The sequence below is a fragment of the Melanaphis sacchari genome, unplaced genomic scaffold (assembly GCF_002803265.2).
Source record: "Melanaphis sacchari strain LSU unplaced genomic scaffold, SCAv2.0 Contig25_pilon_pilon, whole genome shotgun sequence".
Lineage (NCBI taxonomy): Eukaryota > Metazoa > Arthropoda > Insecta > Hemiptera > Aphididae > Melanaphis > Melanaphis sacchari.
This window is the reverse complement of record NW_020271133.1, coordinates 1,331,921-1,357,612: the sequence shown is the minus strand read 5'-3', so window position 1 is coordinate 1,357,612 and position 25,692 is coordinate 1,331,921. Positions and strand designations below refer to the sequence as shown.

At 34.3% G+C, this 25,692-nt stretch overlaps 1 protein-coding gene across 1 annotated transcript in view; it reads right to left on the bottom strand.

Annotated features, from left to right (window-relative positions):
• Positions 1-463: 463 nt before the first annotated feature.
• The window catches only part of LOC112595149 (ETS-like protein pointed), a 54,614-nt gene continuing 29,385 nt past the window's right edge, over positions 464-25,692 (bottom strand). The window contains exons 5-10 of the mRNA XM_025340246.1: positions 21,907-22,383; positions 19,501-19,779; positions 8,234-8,533; positions 4,401-4,982; positions 2,865-3,162; positions 464-795 (exon numbers count right to left, since the gene is read on the bottom strand). Coding sequence (XP_025196031.1) covers positions 720-795; positions 2,865-3,162; positions 4,401-4,982; positions 8,234-8,533; positions 19,501-19,779; positions 21,907-22,383 — 2,012 coding nt within the window. The 3' untranslated portion in view covers positions 464-719. The remainder of the gene's footprint in view (positions 796-2,864; positions 3,163-4,400; positions 4,983-8,233; positions 8,534-19,500; positions 19,780-21,906; positions 22,384-25,692) is intronic.

Below are 25,692 nucleotides of genomic sequence, written 5' to 3'. Positions count from 1 at the left end.
AAAAAAATTTACACAACAACCTTACAGGAATAGTTTATAATGATATATTTAAATATACGCGTACGAAAATGTAATAAATAATAATAAAATTTTTTTAAATAATAATAATAATAAGTTTTAACAACATGGTGTTGATTTTTGTTTATCATAACATGCAATTTATTTCACCGTATCAATCAAAATAATTGACATAATTTTTTTTTAAGCTCGACATAATTCCATAATATACACTTCATAATAATAATAATAATAATAATAATAATAATAATTAAACATTATATATTATATGGTAAGAAAAGCTCGATTACTAATTCGGCTAGAACGCGTTCAAAATCGGTGAAAATGTAAAATAAAAATAATGATAAAACTAGGTAAATAATATTATATACCTATGTATAAATAATATATAAAACAAAATGTGTTGACTACACAAAAAAAAAAAAAAAAAAGAAATAATAAAAAAAATTGTACGTAACAATAATGACGTTTTTTCAAATTTTTTCTTATCAAGTGGCTCGTAATTTCCACGATTATTTCGATTATTTCTAAAAAATATAATATATACAATACATAATCTAATGCACACACATTTAATCTTTAATTTAATTATTATCGTTAATTTGTTTTGTTTAACAAAAAATTAATTGTCGTTCGGCAGCTCAGTCTTTGCGATCGTATACAGTAGTAGTAAAAACGACGACGGCTGTGAACACCATCATCTACTCATCGTCTTTGTTGTTGTTTCCGCACTCGGGTTTGAAGTCAACCAAGGCGTGCAATTGTTGGGCACTATAGCTGAAAACAAATGATAAAACACGTATAAATACTTTTATTTTCAATCGAAATTTTTATTGTCGCAACGTTTTATAATATATTAGGAATGTATCCAGTCGACATTATTGAATTATTAACGCGGTGAACGATAATATTAATAAGAATTATTTAGAGTAATATTGAGAGTTAACTCGTTCGTGGACATTAAGAGGTCGGCATTAACTTTCTGTCCATCTACCATACTATGCCAATTGACCCCCTCATAAATGCCTTTCACGTAAACGATTTATTGTTTTAAGTGTAACTGTGTAAGCATAAGCATGTTCAATAAAATGTCTACATAGATTTACACTGCACGAAACTATAATGAAGTGACTTCAAAAGTTCAGCGACTAGCGCGCCTAGGTTCTAAACATTTCATGTTAGGTATCTATATAAATCATTGCAGAATATTGTAAAAATATACGACATTGTGCAGCCCCAACCTGTAGTAACATACACATAATAAGGCTTAAATTGGACTTAATTAGGGTTGCGGTCGTCTTATCAATTTCAATTTAGTGAATTGAGTCGAATAAATAAAAAATAATGATCTCGGCAGGGTGGCAGATGTCTTATCCCGTACACGTGCTTGTGTACAAGATAATGCACTATACCAGAGAAGTGTTCGTATACATATCTAATAATTTATTTAACGTATACTTTGGGAAGATCTCTATCGATATAATAATAGTTTTCATTTCTCTTTTTTAGATACCTATACTTAAAATATTTATACCTACATATTATATTGTACCTACGTGTTTAATATTTTTGTGAATATGAAAATTAAAATGCATGCACCAAACGACTATTTTATCACCAACCCCTCCGTATAAGATTGTATGGATTAAACTAATTCATATTAAATGTAAACGTTTAAAAATGTTCGTTTTTTAAAATTGTATTGACCTAAGGTGATTTGGTTTAAATCGAAAATCAAGCGAGGTACTCAGTGATTGAAAATATCATAAATACAAACAATTTTACTTTCAATACTTTTTTTATAAAGATTAATAAGTGTCGGTTCAAAAAACTCAAAGTTATAGTCATTATCTATAATAGATATAGGTAACGAAAACTTCGTGAATCGAAAAGCAAAATTTGTAAAAATCAACTCAAGTAATACATTTACTAACAATTAAATATTAATAGTACGTGAACTTAAAAAATATGCGTAAAATACGTACTGACAAATATATATGGTCTATCGAAATAAGAAATATATTTTAGTATGCTTGATATTTTATTTTGTGGTAAAAATATATTTTTAATGTTTTTATAAAATTAATAATTAATGTAGGACATCTTTTAAATACCCTACCTTATAACTCGAATAATTTTAGAATTTATAGCCTGTAAAATATAACTATACTATTATAATAATTATATAACAATAGTATAGTGCCACTACTTCACGTTTTTTTTTTTTTGAACTGGATTTATCTCTGTGTTATATAAGTATAATAAAATGAAAAAAAATTTTCCTTTTCTAATAAAAAATTAACTAAAATACAGCAATCTAAAAAAGCTTAATCACAAATATTGTGTAGGTAACACAAATTTTAGAAATAGGCGGTAGTTTATTTATATTTATAAAAATATTAAAAATAATAAATTTATTTCCACAAACAAGCTATTTTTACTTTAAGTTATTAGGAGTTTTTTTTTTTTTTACGAGCAAATAATATGACTGCCAGTTGGACTGTATACTTAATATGTATAGTTAATTAAAATAGCCACCTGCCAAGGTCGAAAACGTATTAAAAGTGATGGTTTAGTCAACAATTTATTTTATTTTTACTTAACAGTGAGCGCCAATCCTTTAAAAAATAATTCTCGCATATTTTCATTATAAACTATGCTCAGTTTCTAAGTTATCTAGAAAAAAAATTGTAAACAACCATTATTATGCCATTACAGCAGGACCGTCGGTCTATTTATAATCGAAATTTTGTTTTTCAGAGTTCCGATTGCGATTTAATAGACCTGTGTAATAAATTTAACGTACGCGACTCTAATATAGGTATCATAATATATTATTTACTTACCCAAGTAGGCTTTCGAGATCGCAAACGAATTTGTACACATATCGTTTGCCGGCTGTCTTGTGTATGATGTTCTTGTCGTAATAATACCTAAGACCGCGGCTCAGTTTTTCGTAGTTCATTTTTGGTTTGTTCTTGCGCACACCCCACCTGCGGGCCACTTCGTCAGGGTCCGTAAGTTTAAATTCCCAGTCATCGCCCGTCCACGAAATGAACGCCTTACAGGCGCGATCGGTTAACAGCTCCAACAAGAATTGCCACAATTGTATGGGACCGCTACCGGTGAAACAAGGACCGCCATCTGTAATGAAAACGGTTCATATTATTTCTATTGCCAAGTGAAGTTTTTCGATATGAATTTTCGAGAACCAAACGTGTTTTTTTATACGCGGAAAAAAAATAAACAATAGTTCCAGATCTGTTTTTAATTAGTTTAATCCTCTAACAAAATATTTAATTTCAATGATATAATATTATATGGTAGGTGTATAACAAATAAAAATTTGTTTTGGTATTTGAATAACTGATTTTAGTGCCAGAATAATCGGAAAAAATGTTCCCTAAAATACATAGTGTTTTCGCGAATCAACCTATGACATAGCTATACATAATATAACATATGTATAATTATAATATGATCTATGCTTAGGAGGCGTTTAATATAACATAGACATTCGGTCGCAAAGAACCCGCATGAAATCCAATATATTACTCGAGAGAAACGACGCCTCCCTCCTCTAAATGTTCGAGTCTGCATCACACGCCGGGCGAATACATATAGACGAACACGCAATAATTAATAATTTTACTACACAATAACATATTTATTTCTTTTTTGCATTTTTATGTTTTTCTAAGAACAAACGTTGAAGAAATGTCTTGGAACTATGAGCATGAACACGAATTATTATAGTATATTATTAAACTACATAATATTATTATAACGTAGGCACAGCCGTCGTTATATAACACGATGTTATAATAGCGAAGCACGCGAAAAAGACGGGGCACTAGACCGCGGACAACTGCAGTCGTAATGTCGGTGAGCTATAACCATGCCATTGTGTCAAGTCCCTCAAAATTATTGGTCTGTTTTTTTGAAATGTGTTTGAAAACGATAAAATTATAGACCAGTCACCATGTCGAGTTTACAAAAATTGTGTTGAATACAAGACGGGCCTCGAGTATAATATACATTTTGAGAACGTTATTCTTACTACTATAATATATTAAAACACGTCAAGTTCGCCCGAACAGTGTTCATTATAATAATATATACTGTATAATGACATTTTAACGTAGGTATTAGAATAACAGTACGGTCCATAAGGGATTTGTTAAAATCGGCCTAAAGAACCACTCGGGTTATAGTCTTTCTATATGGTTAAATAAAAAAAAAACCATATATTTTTATCAAAAAAAAGAAAAGGATACTAAAATTACATCGTGAAATATCATAATATATTATATATGCTTTTGTCGGCAATATATAGCGTAAAGTTCAAGCATATATTATACGAACCGACTGCGGTTACTTACTAGGCGTATAACCGGTGATGAGCGGGGGAGCTTGTAACTGCAAACACGGTTTTATGTCGACCGACATGTTGTTGTTGCCGCCGCCGGGCACCATCAAGTGGTGCTGTTGCTGGTGCTGCTGTTGGACGTGCGGATTGTTATTGTTGTAATGGTGATGGTGGAGGTGCTGCTGCTGCTGCTGTTGCTGTTGTTGGTGATGGTGTTGTTGTTGCTGTTGATGGCCGTGAAGGTGCTGTTGCTGCTGCTGCTGATACTGTTGCTGTTGCTGGTGCATGAACTGCAGTTGCAGCGCCGAATCGGCGCCGGCCACAGCGGCGGCGGCTGCCCAGTGATCGACGGCGGCCAGCGCGGCGGCCGCCGAGGCCGCGGAGGTCTGATGGGCCGGCCCGGTCGTGGTGGTGGCGCCGTTGGGCACGGTTTGCGCCGCAGACTGGGACGGCGGCACCGAAGAGCCGGCCGTCAGATAAGGCGACGTAGTGCCGCCGCTGGCGTCCAAGTATGGGCTGCCGCTGGTCGTCGGGTACGGTTGCTGTTCGCCCGCGTAGTTGTCCTGTTGCTGCTGCTGCTGTATGTACCGGTGATCTGTAAAGCCATTTCCGTTTTTAATTAGACACCGCGTGTTATTTAGGTATAGATAATATTATTAAATTGCGATAGGGTGATCATATATTTTATAAAAAAAAAAAATACGGGACAAACGATTTTTTATTTTTTCCAATCACGTTTAAGCTATACAATTTATTAAAATAAAAAAAATAATAACTAATAAATATAATGACTATAATGTTATATTGCAGCTCTTATTAAAATTTGTTTCATATTTTTTTACAAACATTATTCGATAACACGAAAATAACGGGATTAAAACAATACCGCATCTTTTAAAAACGGGATAAAAAGCGTCCCTTTCAGAGTTTGTCGGGACAACGGGACGTATTGCCATCCTATATTATTGTTTGATATGTGACAACAGTACTTATTGTATATAGCTATACTCGATATCTATATAAATATAATATAAAGACGGGCGTTAATTTTTAAAAGGATAAGACCTGATTTAACGGTGCGCGGATGTACCTAATTTCTCAATATTATTACCTAGGCGAATTATTAATTGTATTTTGTACAACAAAATATTAATAATTGTTTAGCCAAATAGTGTGCTAGGTACATACTTTGCTACAAATCGACAAAACTTTAATACCGGAATGTCATCCGGGAAACAACGGTTTGTAAATTTCTTAATTCTATTGTGACAATAAGACGTCCTAAAGATGCGCGTAACTCTATTCACACACAAATTAATTTATTTGATCACTCATATCTCATGAATATGTGCACATAATATATAATACCGATAGCGTAACCCGTCATTGTCCATAATATTATACGCACGCGTGTTACAGGATGATTTTATCACGTTGTCGTATAATATTGTTCTATCGTATTGGTTTATATAGGTATAGTGTATTAAACGCGTGGTGCTGTAGCAGATATATTTTAAGAGGTTGTAACCGCGAACACGGTTGAACACGAAATATCGTTTATATTCTGGACACAGGATGAGGGCGTGGCTTAATGTAACTGCTGCTGCTGAAGAAGCGAATAATACATGCATATATATATAAACGTATTTTATGATGATTTTTGGGCAGGGCAGTGTATAAATAATAAGTTTACGCTCACACACACACACACACACACATAGGTATATGAGTCGTGTATATACATCATACGTAGAGGCGTCGGAGGGGGAGGGAAGAAAGAACGCTTAAGCAAACCGTGACGCGCGCGACTAGACAATAGACCACGATGTATAAATATATATATACCTATGTGTGTATATAGGTATTCTCCTGCTATTTTAGCGATGACGATTAAAAAACTTTATTTACGTTGTATTACGCGCGCTAGCTCGTTATTGTATTGTTCTACGATACAATACAATATATCTATATATATATATATTTATGGTTGGCCGTGTTCGACTACGTCCAATTATGAGTAGCTCGCGTGACCCCTCGTATAAAACGCATACAATATTATGTATGCGCGTATACACTGATTCAAATTATATTATAGGAACGTCAATCGTATATAACAATAGTAAAAAAATCCAGTCAAACGTTTTCCAAGTAAATTGATCTTTAGTATAAAATCCGACGAGGTCGATCAAATTAAAAAAAAAAAAATAGACTGTATAGTGTGCGTCGACAAGATATACATATATATCCGTTTAAAGTTAAGTTATATAGATGATTATACATTTAGACTTAATAAGTTAGAGGGCGGTTCTTGCATCGCGAGGGCGTATTTATTTGAGGCTACAGGGGCCGGTATCCTCCTCCATTCGTCGTGAGATATAATATGTATTGCGCGCGCTTTAATAATTATTAATATTATGATTTAAATGCACGTTTATGTGCAATTGTTAAAGCGCGCATTAGAGATACTTCGATTTCATCAATAGTGTTACATTGAATAATGCGTATTAGCTTGATGTAAATTTAAAATACATTTATACATACACGTTATTCCAAAATTCACAGCTACTCGCAGTAACCTGCAGTTTCTACGACTCGTGTATTTTATAAATTATACTTAGGAGGATATTTTTATCAATTAAAACTTGAAAGATTCAAATCAACTTATATCAGAAATCTGATATGGGAGAGAAGGAACTGAACTATTAGTCATAAATAATGATTAAAGCCGGAAGAAGTAGATATATAGTACGCAAAATATTTTAAAGTCGTATTCAATTTCTATAATATTTATTTATCGATAAATAATATATCTATTTTGAATATTTTTTATTTTTTATTTCATTTTGTAAGCAAGTCATATGATTTTACGGGAAATCTACTTATGTTAGTATAGTTATTATATTGGTTTTTTAAAATATATGCTATAATCCGTGATGTGTAACTAACGACTGCACTATTATATATCGTATATACTGTATTATAAATATGCCGGTTAATGTATTCAAAATAATAAATTATTTAATTTTAATATCACTTAAATAATGTAGATTATAAAGTCTATAAACACGAATACAACGTTATATATATTATACATTATTGTATACGTGAAATGAGTTAAGGTTCAGTTAAGGCTTATGTTCACACAAAAAAAAGTCCATGTAACGAAATGGCTAGAAAATTTTTTTATAAATTATACCCATATAAAAGTCGCCAACACAAAAAAATTAATAGTGAAATGTAATATAACAATATAAGTCTATTACGATATAAATGGAAAATTATTTCTCTGCAATGAATAACATTTTTCTATTTGCTAATCATATGCAATTCTTAATAGCATGCATACGTCTACGTTAAACAAATAGGCAAGGAGCTAAGTAATATAAAATAAACTCTAACCGAGTGTACAATGCATATAATAGTATGAAATTAAAAACCATTCTAACAGTCCGTATTAGTTTTTAAAACCGCCTCGCACATTAAATAGAACACGTTTTGTATGGCGCGAACGAATATAAAATTTAAAATTACGTCGAGAATTATATACGCGTAACCGTCAAGACACACAATTGACTATTTTATTTGACAATACCACTTTATCCATACTTATTTAGTTAAATTAGATATCGTAAAAAACTTGAGAAGTACTATGAGCATAGGTAATGTGGTTTTATCGCCAACATGTACCTATATATTAGGCGAGTGTAGGGGGCATTATTGATTTTAAAATGCGACTATACTGCTCAAAAATTATGGGGAGGTACACTAAATCGCGGCCGACTACGACTGGAAAAAACATTTACGCGCTTAACGTGTTACAGCCTACAGCTGGTACTATAAACTCACTGGCTCGGTGCTGTTGCTGGTGGTGATAGTCTCTCTGTTGCTGGTATCTGTTTTGCTGCTGTTGCTGCATCAACTGTTGCTGTTGCTGCTGCTGGATCAGAGGTATGGCGGACGGCTGGGACACCGACGGTTGCTGCGGATAGAGGTCCGGGGGCGACGATACCGCGGACTCCATGGCGTTTTCGCTACCGGACACCATCAGACCGGTGCCGGCGATGTTATTGTCGGGCGTGGTAGAACCACTTCCGCCGGTCTGACTGGGCGGCGTAGTTGTGCCCAAGTTCGTCGAGTAGGTGATCCCTGCGAAAAACAAACGGATAAAGTTTTAATATATTAGCCTCGTAACACGGCTGACGTATACGCCGACGACGCGTCTCCTCGTCCGCACGCAGATATCACACTTACGCGAGCGTTGAACACCTCGAAACGTATACGCGTTCAAAGGCGAGTTAGATTTACGAAACATATTTTATTATTATTATTATTATTATCATCATCATTGTTTTTACATCGACCGACGAGCAGTTGTGTTTTTTTTTTTTTTTTGAACGGCTATTGCGTCGCATAGAATCACAAAAATCACAAGTATACAAAAACTAGGTGTACACTGTATATATATAAACTATGTGTTTACGTATACCTAAATATACACTAATATCTATACACACATACACACGCACAGACGTACTGGGGCATGTAGAAATGTAATATATAATCGTAATAACGATATGAAACAATGCGCTATGGACACTTTTATACGCGGAGGGAGGGGATAATTATGACCACTATGCATAGACATAATATTATATTATCATATATATATATATCTAATGTGTGTGTACAACATAATAAAAATAAAAATATAATTTACCCGATAGTAATGGTTGATAGGCTACATTATATTATTATGTATATAGAGGGACGTATATAAGATATATATATATTCATACATGTGAAGTGTCTAAATAGAATATAATATACAAATACACAATAAAGGGGGAGCTGCGGAAAGTCACGGTCATCGCCGCCGCCTAGCCATTATATTATTTTAAAATCGTTGCCATCACCGCGTCGGGCACAGCAAGTACCCACGGTTTATTATAATATTATATTGTATGGGCACATCTCATACACCGCGTGCGATATCCTGCCGCGGCAAGACCATGCCACGTTGTCTACGAATAAAATATATTTTTCAATATTATTATTATTATCTAATATTATAACACAAAATATAGCGACGACGGCGACGTGAAAATCAAAAATAATAAATATATGATTCATATAACAATATGATCGGACGGCGTATTATGATTACATATCTAAGTTAATAATCTAAGGTACGAGCGTATAGGAGTACAAACCGTCACGTATATATAATATTATATTATGGTCGTCGACGACACGTAGGTATATACTCAATTATTGTATAGATACCTATATAATATTATATACTATTGACCGCATGCTGCAGAATATCAATAAGTTTGTGCCTATATGTATGTACAGGTAAAGTGCAGTACAATATATACGTATCTATAAATACATTTATACATAATAATATGTATATGTGCGCGATAATAAGACTAAAAAACAATGGTACCAATACAATACTATGTATTAAACTGTACCTATATATAAACGCGCGGAGCTATATCAATATATATTTATAAACTGTGTCCTAATAATATAAAGAGTTTATTAAACTTTTTAGGTAGGTATATTAAATATACACTGTGTAATATAATTAATAATTATAACTAAACATTTATACGGTCCAATTTTTCTGTTACGATAAATCAAAATCATTTACGAGTAATATGTGTATATGCGTATACCTATTACTGATTTATTTCGACATCAATATTGTTAGTGTCGATTGCCTGTTGCAAGCGATTGGGTGTGTTAATATTATATAATATTATTTAGTGACAATAAATAGGTGTGCAGACATGGTGGTCGCAGCGTTATCCGAATTTTAAATTAACAAAAACAAATATAGGTACGTATATAATATAATCACGAAGACGTTTACGTTACCAATATGGCATTATTATATACGTATACCTATATAATATACAATCTTTAATATTTGTACATGACGTAAAATTTAACCCTCGTAACAGTTATCTATGTAGATATATATTTATACATATGGAACTATACTTCCTTAATATAAATGTATTAATCATCGTTTTAAAAAATATTATAGAATTATGAACAGGTATATTCCTTACTTTTTTTTTTATACATATATAAAGAGAGAGATTTGGTTACCATATTGTATACTGCTTTAACATTTCAAATATAAAAGAATTAAATAACATAAAAAAAATATACAGTTTTGATAAAACGCCGAAATCGTTGGCCATAGTATATGATATATATACACGCATTTATATTATATTATGATAAAATGGCGATATATCTGCAGGTAAGTACACAAAACAAAATATATTAATTCATGATGTGATGCGTATCGACAAATCACAAAACTAAATAATGTTGCCAACTATTATTACAATCTACAAGTGTATTTTTTTAATATATAATAAACACCGAACTTGTAAAAACTATTTCAGATTTTTGATGGCGAGTAACATTACAGGATTAGATATGAATAAATGATAGCGAACCTTCAGTTTGGATTTCAAATCGTAACTCAACATTAAACGGGCGCCTTGAACAAAAGCTAAATACCGTAAAATCAATTTCTGTGGAATACGCAAGGTTAAAAAACGTGTACACCAATAGCTGCATTCAATGATTTCAATGATCATAAGATTTTTCGTGGAATACGAAAACGTTGAGGGAAAACGGATTTATAAATAGCAAAAAATAAAAATAAATAAATAAAAAATGAGATACAACGATAATGATTAATATCGCGAGACATTTATTATTCTTTTAATCATTTCGCTCTGATTAGAATAATACAAAAACGATTTTAATTATTTACCCGGTTATATTATATATACATATACATTCAATATACCTAACAGGGTAAAACGGTAACAGATGATTAGAAAACCATTTTCATTTTGAATTGGTACTTATTCATGCGCACGAAATATAGACATCATCGTGCTGCAGCATGATGATGTAGGTATATCCTAAAATAATAAATACGCATCGCTTGCCCGTCGTTTTGCACAGGTCGAAATCGATTCCAAAATGGCTACGTAAAAAAATATATTATAATGTCGTCTCTAATCTTTTTTTATAGGTACCTATATACTTTATTTTAATTCACGGTTATTGTTGTTTTCTATGGCGTAGTAGCAGTAGTATACGCGATTCGTTGGACCGAATCGTTGATTTTTTTTCTCCACCGTGTCGAAATTTATCATTTAGTCATTGTGTATGTGATGGGTTGGGTGCGGCGGTGAAAAATCGGTGTAAAAAAATCATCGGTGTGTAAAGTTAAAGCAGATAGGCCCGGAAGTGAGTTGTTCGACGACGATGACGACGACGACGACTACTATAATATAATATACTGCTGCCGAGTAGGGTGGGCGCTGTGCAGTGATTGGTTGGTCGTTGTGCGACGCCTACTCGCCGCCCGACTAAACATGCGCGCTGATGTACCTATATACAATATTATAATATATTATATGCAGCGCAGGAGCGATACATTAACTATTTACACATATTATATGAAAAAAACACATAATAATATACCTTTTATTGGAAAACTCGTAAGCATTGTATTATTGTTACGATATATGTAAATGTGTACGCGGTTGTGTATATCTGCGAGATGACGATTTTATAAGTATTATGTAACGATTGCAGTGCCGATTATTATGTATAACGCGATGGAGAAAAATAGTCAAAATATTATTTATCAATTTTTATGTTATTATTTTCCAAGATTTAATAAATAAAAGGGTGGAATGTCCGAATGTGTGTGTAATATATAATACGTATATATATACACCATGCAGACAGGAAGCGATAATAACTCCTGCTGCGATGAAGTCTGACCGTAAATACCACTGCAGGTAGGCATTTGCGCTAAAAATGTCAATATTCGGTTGCCTGCAGTATCTATATGATATTTCGATTCGGGATTATAAAGGTTTGACGCGGGATTATATTTTCACTGCCGTTATAAAAGACAATAATAAACGACCATCGTCTGGTATGGCTGTAGAAATAACTTTACTACATATATGCTCTATTTTTTATACGAGTATTATAAACAATTTTCATGGTCCCTGAAATAATTTTGCACCCCGAGCCCAATACACCATCGGTATTTGTTCCCGAAATATCACCCATTGTTGCAGAAGTAAGAATTTTATAATAATAATTATTATTATTAATATTGGCAAACGTCTAAAGCACGGGCGTCCGCCCTTTGAAATAAAATCTGAGCACGTACGTACCACGCGTCACACTGTCGGGGGGCAACGTCGCCGTCGTATAATATTCTAGGTGCTCTGCGGGCGCACACGTGTCTCACATGGTATAGCGCTTATTGAATATCAATCTCGGTCGAACAGTTCTTAAAACATTAATTGAGAAAAAACGACAGTGATGCGCGTGCAGCAGCGTACACAATAATACAATTTATTTATTAAAACGTACTATCGCGGACGGCTAAAAGACGGATCAATAATTTTTTTAATTTAAAACTAACCGTTACGCGGTATAATAATTTATAGATATATTATTATTAACAACACTTAAGAAAAAAAAAAAAAAACGGAAAGAAAGAAGAAAAAGACGTTACGAATATTAGCCGTTTATTAATCATATTATATACTGCACGTGCTACAGGGGAGACCGACGACCAGCCGTCGTGGCCGTCGACGTTATCCAAAAGTAACAACAGAAGCCTGCGGAACAGCAGGTGTTCATGTATAATTTACCTAGTACCTACTATATACACAGCAGTAGAAATACGTTTTAGGTACCTTCAAGTCTCCAGCGATTAAGCACGTGTATGTAGTATCTTTGTAGACACTATTCTATATTATATATAGGCATGAAACGATGACGCGCTTATAACAATATTAGGGTAAGTATATATTATATATTATATACCACAGACTTCAACGCTGCAGGTATACACCGTACAGCGTCAAACAATATAATATAACAAAAACCTATTTTAAATTATACGTTTCCGTCCAAAATTTATGTGGGCGACGTATTGTGGTGCGTGCAAGTCAGGTCTTTCTGTAATACACGTATTATATTCATCTTATATTTGTTGACGGACCATATAATGTGCGAAATATTCCGCCAACAATAATGATGAAAACAATATAAAAAAAAAATATACTATAGGTACAAAAGATCAGTGGGTATATCGGTTAGAAGATTCAAAAGATGCGGAGGAAACATAGGTGTCATCCCGTACAGCCACTCGTTCGTTATAAATCACTTGTATTATTATTGTATTTTCAACGACCAATCAATATAATAGACACACTATAAAGGAATTTTGTGTGTCCCTATTATAATAATATAAATAAGTGTGTAGCTACAGGTAAAAATACTAATATGTGTATCGTGCGGAAGTATAATGATCTCTAGGTACAATGCGAACACACGTATAGTAATACTACATTATAACATCTCAAGTTCATGAACGGTGTAAATTAATATAATATAGTGGTTTTAGGGCACAAAGATGTAGGCATAGCGTATATTATTCGGTAGGTTTATGTACACGAAATGCGTTTTTAAATGTTTGTACGTTATAGTACACATATTTCAACATAGAACGTCTTTCACCCCATGTTATATATCATGTTATTGCGACGCACCTGTGACTGCTTGTTGCTCCCGTTTCCGTTGCGGAAACCCTCCTCCGCCTGCTACACCCATCCGAGTAGTACACGACATTTTACCCTTGTCTATAATACCATCGTTGCCCTCCTCGAGACGCGACGATTCCTTTCCAAGAAAACTTTTATGCATACATTATAAGTAGGTACCAGCTACTACGCGTAATAAAAGCGCTGAACAAAACCCCCTACGCGTTTACATATATCTGCGTTTTCGCAATTCGGATCACCCGCGATCCGATTGAACCCATATACATTATGTATATGATGTAATGTATTTGGCCGAATGAAACTATTTCCTATACCCACATTATACATAGAATTCTGCGTTCACCGAGAAAACGTTAATAAGTGGCTGCCTGGCTGACTGTTCCCGAGAAACAGCAGGTGGCTATTATACGCGCTACGAGCTGTTGCTATCATCGTCGTCCTCCAGCAGCAGCCAGACTTCGACATCGACGACGACGCTGCGCCACACGTCGTATTTCTATAACAGGTGGCCAACACCAGTCGTCTCGGTGGCACGAGCCACAGCCGTCGAATATAAAAAACCATGTATTTAATGTGTGTGCGCGCGTATAGGTACATGTATAATATATATAAATATATATATATTACACAGACTAGCTATCAATTAATTTTACGCATGTTCTTTAACAAAAAAGGAGAAGACGAGAAAAAAAAGCGACAGTCTTTGGTCGTATAAACGCCGCACTACAGTGTAGGTACATACACACCACTGCAGTAGTATCACACAAAAAAGTATCGTTAATATTTGCCTACACACACACACACAGAGTTTGAAATGTATCCTATCGTTTCTCAATACAGCGCAGTATATTAGTACATGTATATGTAGATGAAAAGCGTCGAAACCGCGATGAGACGTCAGATCGAAAAACGAAATTTAACCGCGCATAACCAGAGTCCAGAAGTACATAGAATATTTTTGGATTTTAAAGCGCGCGCAAGCACTCGCCTGTGTAAACCAATCGAGAATCGAAATTTAAACGATACGCATAAAACATAACGGTAAATCGCTCCCCATCCCCCACGACCGTATATAACCAACCAAGTCCATCAAAACATATTAACAATAAAATAAATTATAAATTATTGCATAAACGTAGCATCGAACGCGGGCGATAATAGATAAACTTAAACTTAGCTTATTAAGTTAAATTCATCATGTATGTATATATACATAATATATATACGTGTATAGTACCATTTTTTAAAAAATATCTCCGTCTGTTGCCCGGAACGGACACCGCCATGTCCTCGACCCCGGCCGCGGCCGGATGCAGCACCAGGTTGTTGTTGTTGTTGTTGTTGTAATGGTTCTGGCTGTTGTACTGATGGTGATAGGACGTGGACGACGCAGCGGCCGCTGCAGCCGTGACCACGAGATCGAAATAACCGGCGGCGTTGTCCAGCGCTGCGTTACCAGACGCAGAGGAACCGGCCGCGGTCGCGCAGCATTGGGTGGGCGAGGACGCCAAGGCCTGTTGCTGGTGGTGGTGGTGGTGGTGGTGGTGATTTCTATGGTGTGCCGGGTGCTGCTGTTGGATGATGTGCTGCTGTTGTAGTAGCACCATCATTTGTCGGATGATGTGCCGGTCGGCCGCCGGCACGGGACGGTGGTGTGAGACGAGAGACTCGGGTGGTCCGACGTGTGTCGAGAGAGAGTATGTGTATGATGTATCGCGCACGAATAACGACCAGAGACGAGATAAAGTGCCTCGAAAAGAAGTGCGGCGATTACGGTGTGCGCATCGGACGGGATTATCGCCGAACGGTCGTCATCGACGATTCGAGAAAAAAACCGAAAAACATATATTATTATGTCACGGCGACGCGCCTCCGGACGAGAGCAGAGACGTGAAACGGCCGAGACCGACTGCGAAAAAAAACACGACGATATGATATTATTACGTTGAAATAATAGCGATCGTTTCTTCCGGATGGGTAACGCGGACGAGACACTACGGTGATCAAAACGCAATGCGCCCCGCGACACGACAACGGTACTGAAGCGAATGAGTCGCAACTCTGACAGTGCGGCGCAGTGGAGTGCGTGCGCGCGAGGCGCCCGGCGATACGCGTTTATCCCCACTGCCCACGAGCAAACGTCGGTGGCGGGCGGGCCTGAACCCTCCGCGCCACCGCCCTCCCTAAAACCGCGTCACGGTCGTTTTCAGAGACTCCCAAGATCCTGTATGCCGACCGAAAAAAAAAAAAGAAAAAACGGCGACTCTTCGAATATAATAATAATACACATAAATATTATATAACGTGTACATAATACACAACAAACACACGCGCGTTACGACGGCATACATTCGAGTAGAAAATATTGTAAATATTTGTGTACGAGACGAAGAATCTTCATTATCTCGTAGCTGTCTATATGTTATATTTTAATAAATATTATCGCGGTCCTTTATTGACGGTCGTCAATAGGATTATTAAAAAGATTAATAATAATGATTACAATAACAACAACATCAATAATAATATTATAATGTAAGACGGTATAGTAATAGACATACGACGACAATACGCTAAAAACGTGTAAAGTCTTAAGTAGGTATACCATACGGTTATAATATAATATGGATCTTTTAAACCATAATTTATAGTTGTACCTATATATATATATATATTTATACGTGACAACTATTAATATTGTTGAAAACTATATAATATAACCACGGTCGTATCCATTTCACTCGAGTCAGATGGTATAGGTACCTATATTATGTACGTATAGTCATCTAGAAAATTACCTACAATGTGCAATATAATATATTATAATTTAACTTCTATTCGCGCATGCGTTGACTTCGATACATAAATTCGTCGTGCTACAATTTTGTATACGCGCTATAAACGCATCAGCTCTGTAAAATATTATACACTACACCAGGGATGCCAAATGGCGGCTTGCGAACAAATTTTATCCGGCCCATATAAATAAAGAATAAATATATGTATAATTAATGTTCTCATTATACATTCAATTTTAAATAATACCTATATTATTTATATGTTAAAAATATGTGCTTAGAATTTTGATGGTCCGCGAAAAATTTACAGATTACTAATGTGGCCCTTCAAAACTGTTAATTGATGACCCCTGCATTACGCTGCGTGCACTCTCAATAAATAAAATTCAGTCGTTCATCCCAAAATTTTTATATTTGTAAAATAATATGCATATAATAACATCCGTCAGGTATTAATGATAATAATGTACACATGTTTAAGTCACTTGTTTAATAGAATATGAATTGCAGCATCTATTTAAATGTAAAGGTACTAGGTATGCAGGGACTTAATATATTACGTTACTGTATGAGCAGAACAACATTAAGATTAGGTATTTATTGAGCGTAGGTTTATTAAGGTATCTAATGTTAACCAGATGATTATTTTTTACAGACATAAAACGAAATTGGAATTAAATGTTCGAAAATTTTCAATAATAAACTGATCGGAATCATTCAATTCAATATATGTTACAAATTACAACGCAATATTTTAATAGGTTTTAAAAATTTTAAATATACGTTATTCGAATACCGGAAAACATAAATACATTTTTCCTTTTTAAAATTATTTGACTTTGACTTTTATTGAACAGTGTATTATTTAATAAATCGATTACCACATACGCCTGTAATAAGTGTGTAAATTGAACAAAAACAATAAAAAAAAATAATACGTACAAATTTAGAAAAAATAGTAGTAGGTACCGGAAATTCGTACGAATTGTTATAAGGCGATAACGTTCTATCATGTGTAAAAAAATATATACATATTATAATCAGTTAACGTTTATAATATGATGCTATGATGTAATTATTTAATCACTTATTTGCGAAATAAATATTTCATGTGTATTTGAACTTATATAAATATATAGACATATATTACATATATCTAAACAATATTTTTACAAATTCGCGTCTTAATTGTTTTTTTTCCTTTCAAGACTATACTATTACAAATGCTATACCTAAATATGTACATGTGCATATAATAATTAATAATACAAATATAAACCAAGGCTGGTAACACTGATGACGGTTCTTGTGTTGTTATACTACTAAACATATTATATAGACGTTGGTTTTATATTATTATAGTATAATAGAGTATAGGTACTCTAGAAGAATAATCGGAACTTCATTTATTGTATTCAAGTTTTAAGAGGAGGAGAAGAAGGAGGAGGAGGTGGTATTGCTTGTTGTACATCCGGTGGGCGTGTAATATACGCGCGAGTCTTGTTCTTCTTAGCCCGTGCTATGCCATGTACCGCTTTTATTCTCGAGTAACTTGAAACCAAAGACGACAAGGACGGGCGTGCCATAACACGCCACCCTTTTGTACGTGTCATTCATATTTTCTTTTGCGCGCGCGCCAAAAGCATGCAGCTGGGGCAGCTGTACTTTTTTTAGTAGGTGTATATAGTCGTTAGGAGAACCGGAACTACCGGGTAGGTTTATGTAAGAGGAGGAACCTATATACCACCTAGTAGAACTATTAAAGAAATGGGATTTTAAAACATTTTCGGTGTATAATAATTTGTTGTACAATAATATATCACGTGCTTGATATATCGACCTTAGACGTGGTGACATATAGGTTAGGTTTGTCTTCTACTGCGAAGAAGCATTGAAACTTTATAATATCCGGAGAGCGTGTAATATGCAGCAAATACAATAGCGCACGTTCGATCACACTATGTCATCGTACATAATATAGTGATATACGTAATAATATTGTACATGACAATGCCTAATATCTATATTGTACATTGCAGTCTCGATGATGCTCGTACACATGATAGAGACGATGGATAGAACTGTGTTCGCGTATAGTAATAATGATCGTCAAGTGCTCGTCTGCAGTTCTGCTCGGCCAGGTATATCATGATGGGCTCCCGTGGTGAGCCAAGGGCTGTAATAAATATTGTGATCGCTCGTCTATACGCAGCTAACAGCGGGTGGCCGACGTAAGTAGTCGTCCCCCCAATAAAATTAAATAAAATTAAATGGGGCTCGGCATTACGCGGTTAAATACCGTTTATAAGCCGAAACTGGCCCAATTAATATTTAATATAAATATGTATAATATACAGTGCGCAACAATACGGTTTTTTTTTCTCTTGCTCTTGTCTATATTATTATTATGGTAATAAAATAACGCGACGACAGTATAAGTGCAATAGCTAATAACTACCCTTGGTGTACGTAATGTGGTCCACACTCCAAGTCTACGTATAATAATAATAATAATAATAATAATAAGATTTACACACACACACACTTATATATTATATAAGAGTACGTATATAATCCTCCAACTCAGTTGAAGAATAAAATGAGGAATATTCGAAATAATAATAGCAATAAATGTGTGTACTAACCTATACGGTATTATATAGTAACGGCAACGTACCTGTTTCGTATTGTTGGTTGTGATGGAGATTGCGATTACGATGGTTCAGTCGGTGTGGTGGCGATTGCAACCGGATATGCTGCGGTTCGGATGAAGCCGGTACAGGATAGGAAGAGAATAAACCACTGTTGTCATCCACTTGATGTCTGTGTTGTTGATGTTGCACAAAATTTTCGTGATAGAAATTCGTATTATTGCTATTGCCACTGGCGTTGTGTAACGACGATAAATGTTGATTGCCACCGCCGAACACGGGTATCGATGCAGCCTTATCGACGTCTGCAAAAGTATAAATCAAAAATAATTTTTATACATTTCCATAGATAATTATATATGTATAAGTTTCTACTGAATATGGATAAATGGTACATAATATAAAATAATATGGTATAATATACGTTAATTACGATGTTTACACGATTTATTTTCATATATTAGGTATGACGTATGAGCAGATTAACGTAAGGCGTCTATGAGATAGATCTCGTAAATATATGCATAACGTATTATTTCAATTGCATATTTCTTAAAACTTTGTACACAGCACACCGTCGTTTAAGGGTTAACAATATACAATTATACATATGCGTATTTAAAAGTAGGTCATCGTCGGCGTACATTTTTACGTCACAACCACGATTCAGAGCAGTGTTTACATTCAAAGGATATCCTGTCTGCTACGTCACATTTATAAATACCAACCACCATCACAAACTTAATATATATACATAGCCGCAATATAGGTTTGTTTACATTCAAAGGATATCCTGCTCACGATACAACACCGAAACTACGTCACACCAACGGTGGTGGCAAAGCGTTATGGCCGTTTTGCTAAAAGGATGATAGCGGTCAAAGGATATCCTGCTTATTACAACAGAACAGCCTTGGGCTAGCCCCCTTCTAGCGTTCCCCGGCAAGGCCGCCGATGGCCACAGAGCTTGCACCGCACACATATCCCGCCGGATAAACACTATTTTTTTTTTATTTTTTTTTTGTTCCTGTTTTATCCAGCTAGTGGTCGTAATGATGTTATTAGTTGAGTCAGTTTAACTACACGGACTGTACGGGTCGGACGGTCGCGAGACGCAAATTGCATTGAATTTTTTTTCTACAGTGATAGTGGTTTATCCAAATGTATAACATATTATATAGTATATAACAATTTTTTTTTTTTTTTTTAATCAACGTTCCGATACAGTTGTAATAGAATAATTTATTAACACAAAACCGATAACTTTTTTGACACGAAAATATAAAACGACGTGTATACCGCATATTGCAATATTTATCTTTAGATATAATTACAACATAATATTATATTATAACATAAAGTGTACATCATGGCAGCTATATACAATATTAGCTACAGCATAATATACTCGTATATAAATATATTATTACAGTATCATTGGTATCGGTTATTTATCGGCCTTACAGTAACGCTCGTTGTTGGTATGCGGTAGTGGTTTATCTATGAACCGTCATGTCAGTTTACCAGGCCCAGCACGTGTGTTAATCGTATACATATTATGTACAGAATAATCGCATCTCGTTTCCTAATCGCCATATGATATTATATTATATTATACGCGCTCTTCTTTCGGGTATATTATAGATAATATTGGACATTCACGTCGTATTCGGTCTGATACACTCATACGCTCACATACATTTATACATAATATATTAATATATGTCATATGATATATGATACGTGTATATGGGTACGGATCCCACGCGACCGCGATATCGTAATTCGTTGCTTCGTCTGCCTCGAATGTAATACATATTATATATGTTATAATAGTAATAAAGTTTTATAATAATTTTATTTCATATATGTTATTATGATAATTATTATTTTAAATGCTTGGTTATAGTAGATTTACGAATTTTTCTTCATACATGCACGTTCGGATTGCACGAAATAATGTTTTTTATTATATACATTTTTTTACCGTCTAAACAATAGCCTATATATTATTGTTACACGTATATTATGTTTAAATTATGATTGTGTACGACCAACCACTTTCAGTATTCAGTGTATATATTATAATGCGATGACCGGAACTACGGCACTGCAGACACAAGGAATTTTTGTCGTTTGGTTCGCACGACACTGCTTTATAAACAATAATATAATATTTCGGATAACATTTATTTAATACTAGTCACAATAATAGTTTAGACGTTAACACCGCGTCACATATTATATTGTAATACTGTTGTGATCCTGCAACAGATCCGCGTTGCGACATGCTATCATCGCTTGTCGTCGTACGCATTGCACACCAGAAATCGCGATTTAATTATACCATATTATTATCAATAATTGGGATGCACGAGGGGTGCGTAGAGCTTAACAGTGGAGGAACAGGTTAACTGACGGATATTACTCACCCCTTTGCATCATCTCAAGATGTTCCCAGAGGATATCGCCCAAAAACGGCGGCGCCTCGGCCACAAAACGTTCGCGTCCCATATTGCACAAGTGCCTGCCCTTCCGGGCGTATAGCGGTCGGTTACCGCCGCTCGACGACGACACTAGCTCGTCGTAAGGTTCGTCGTCGTCGTCCAGGTCCTTTTCCGGGTCGTTGTCGTCGTCATCGTTGCTGCTTGCCGGAGACTTGCTGCCGCCGTTACAGTTGCCGCTGCTGCGAAGACGGCGACGACCACGCCGGACGCGTTCCCGGATCATTTGGCTGCTGCGGCCCATGATCGTAGTGTTGGGACTTACCGTGGTGAACTTCTGGAATTGAGACGTGCCGCACACGACGCGACGTAGCAACGGCGTCGGCGGCGGTTCGGGTACCGAGAACTCGCGGTAAGCCCACCAAAACCAATGCGCGGCTTGCGCCTCAGTCCATAGTCTGGGATCTGCAAAAAAATAAAAAAACCGACTAACGTTAAAAGTAATACTAAAAGTTTTTAATAATTAGGGCTCGGAAGTTGATGACCTTAAAAACATCATAACTAATGATATATTTTGTATTTTTTGAAAAAAAATAGGTTGCATTGAACGATAATATCGGTCAATATAATTTTGCATTAATTCAATCGAATAATAAGATTTTATATTCACACATCGCTATGAGAACTATACTGTTGCAGAACACGTAGGGTGACAAAAATAATTTTCCTTTACATTGTTAACATTTTCGTGATAAACAATAATTTGTTTAAACAAAAAATAAATGATGTTTAAAACTAACATTATACCACCGATGTAGTTTTATATTAAAGACTGTTGATTATGAATTTATCATCATAAACATATCATTTGAGTGCATTATACAACGCTGCTGTCCCTTGTCAGTATACGATATGAAAACCAGGCTACAGAAGATATAGGGTAGCGATTTATTATCTACAAAATATACTCCTATTTTTATCGTTAAACTCAAAACTGCATTTAGAGATAAAACGGTACGATAATCGGCTTGTCTTATATAAAACTCAAAAGATAATGATAGTTACACATGGTTTGTCAAAATAAACATCAATATATGTAATTATTTAAATTATAATTAATTCAAAAATAAATAATAATGTCGACTTTTGGAAAAATGACAAACTAATGTGCGTGTTCACCCTGAGAAGTATCGCGATGAACATCATCACGTTATAGAATTCTGTATGATGTTGTCTACAAGAAGACGTCGTCTGTGTGAAATCCGTCGTATCTGTTCATAATATATACATAGAAATAAAAAAAAGCAGCTATTCTCATTTCTCTTCGCAGGGTGGCGGTTTGTGTTAACTATTGCGAGAATTTATTTAGACGCAAAACAAAGCGGAATTATGAAAATTTGACATATTATTTACTTTTTTTTTTTTAACGAAATATTTATATTCAATATCAATATTACTGTGTCACAGTATGTGAATGAAGCGATCTAGGACGGTACAATTGTATACAATTTATAAATAATGAATAATAATATAATTGATAAAAAAAAAGTCAAAACAAAAGCAACTATTACCACCCTCTCATAGCAGTAATAATAACAATTTAACCGATATACGTGCGCAATAACCCCTCGAGATACGCATGTTTAACCCTCTACAGTGGTCGTCCCACATGTACGCAGTATATTCTAGATTATTACATATTACCTATACAGACACGCGGCGGTGGTGTCTGACGCTTCCACAATGATTTTCACATAATAAAAAACTATAATATAGCCGCTACCATACTCGCGGTGCGTATCGGCAATGGTCGTTACGCTTTCCCTCTACATGTTATGTAAAAACGAAAATATATTTCTATATATACGCGGTACAAATACAATAAAATTATATGTATATACGCACTATATCGTTTTAGATTCTTTAACGAACGTAATTATTCTAAGAAAATAAAAAATAAGCTCTATTCTTTTTATTACTGCAGAACGTGCTGCAAGATACATACACTGTTTTGTGTACATAATAAAAAATGATATAAATATATAGATTTATTATTTTCTGCGCCGTTTGTAGGAAAAAAGCTTATGCATGCTAGTTAGAGGACATAGCGCGATTTTTTATTATTATATTAGGTACATGCATTATATACGGTTCGTATTTTGTAATAATATACCGCGATTCAGCGTATATTTACCATACACCGTTTATACTTTGTATTATTATCTTATTATGTACGAAGCGGTCAAAAACCTAAATGATCGATTTCGTTCGAAGACAAACACAACGATAACGGAATATTAGACATTTTGAAAGTTCAATATTGGTAGTCACAACGTTGTGTGTAAGTCTCGCTCGCCACAGGTCGACGCCAATTCCGCCGTGGGAACCACGGACATTATGGGGTCCGGCAAATGTATATTATTTTTCTACAAAATTTACACTTACTCTAGTTGAGTTCACACGCTATACTCTACACGACTACGGCAATGATGATGGCGTAATTAACCATACACACACACACACAAACACACACACGCACACATTCACACCTCTTGTTTGTTTGAGCCGCACCTAATATACGAAGGCAATAATTGTCATATATTTATACAATGTAGGTACAAACTTAAATCTATCTATACGTTCGGGTTCAAGAGAAATCTAAAAAAAAACATATAGTGACGTATATACTATATGGTCTGTATAGTCACACTTGGATATTATATATATTGTACTAACAGTACCTATTTATAATAGAATATTATGCATAATATTACCACCGACGGCGGCGGTGACTATGACGACGTTGTGAGAATATAAGTTTCCATAATATTAAGTAATATATATGTGTGTGTGTGTGTGTGTATAAGATACCTATATATACCTATAAAAGCAGGATACACACTTTAAATAACCGCGTTTAATAAAAATGTATTTATGCTTTTAATAATAAAGATGGTTTTATTATTATTAAAAACTAATTAACTATATAATTGTATTATACATATGTATTTAGATAAATTATAATTTTACGATGTGATTCTTTTGTGACAGAAGAAAATAGGATCATTTATGTAGAGCACAATTGCGTGGATTGTAGTTCACGGTCCATTGACTAAAATAAGTCAGTCAACCGAGAAAAATACTTAAAAATAAAATAAAGTTTGGGGAAAATCTAATACAATTGAATACATAAACATAGAGTAGGATACATTATTTTTAATGTTACACAATTTAAATAACATACAAACTATACAGTTTGCTGTATAAGATTTTTAATGTTAATAATTAATTTTTTTAATTAATGTAAATTCGTTATTTGCAAAATTATAAAAGTATGTAAGATATATCGATATTTTATATATAAAATACACTTATCATGTGTGCTATAACTTAATAATTTAAAAATAAAACTTAAATATCATGGACCTATTTCATAAGGTTAAAATGAAAAATGGGGAACTCGATTCTGCTATATACGAGTATATAGAAGTAGGTTTTGAATGTACCTCAAATAAATCACTGTAATGGATATGTTAAATTTAATTTCAATAATAAATCAAAATTATTGTAAACGATGTATATAAATTTTGAATTTCTATAAAAAATAGTTAGGTATGAGAGCTTTATTGTTTATTTTCAAATATCATTAGATGTATTAAAAATGAAAACTTTAAGATTATTTTACTACAGAAATAATAATTTTAAATTTTTTAGGATTTTGTCAACATTTAAACTTCAAACGCTCATAAATAAAAGGAAGTCTTATTAATTATT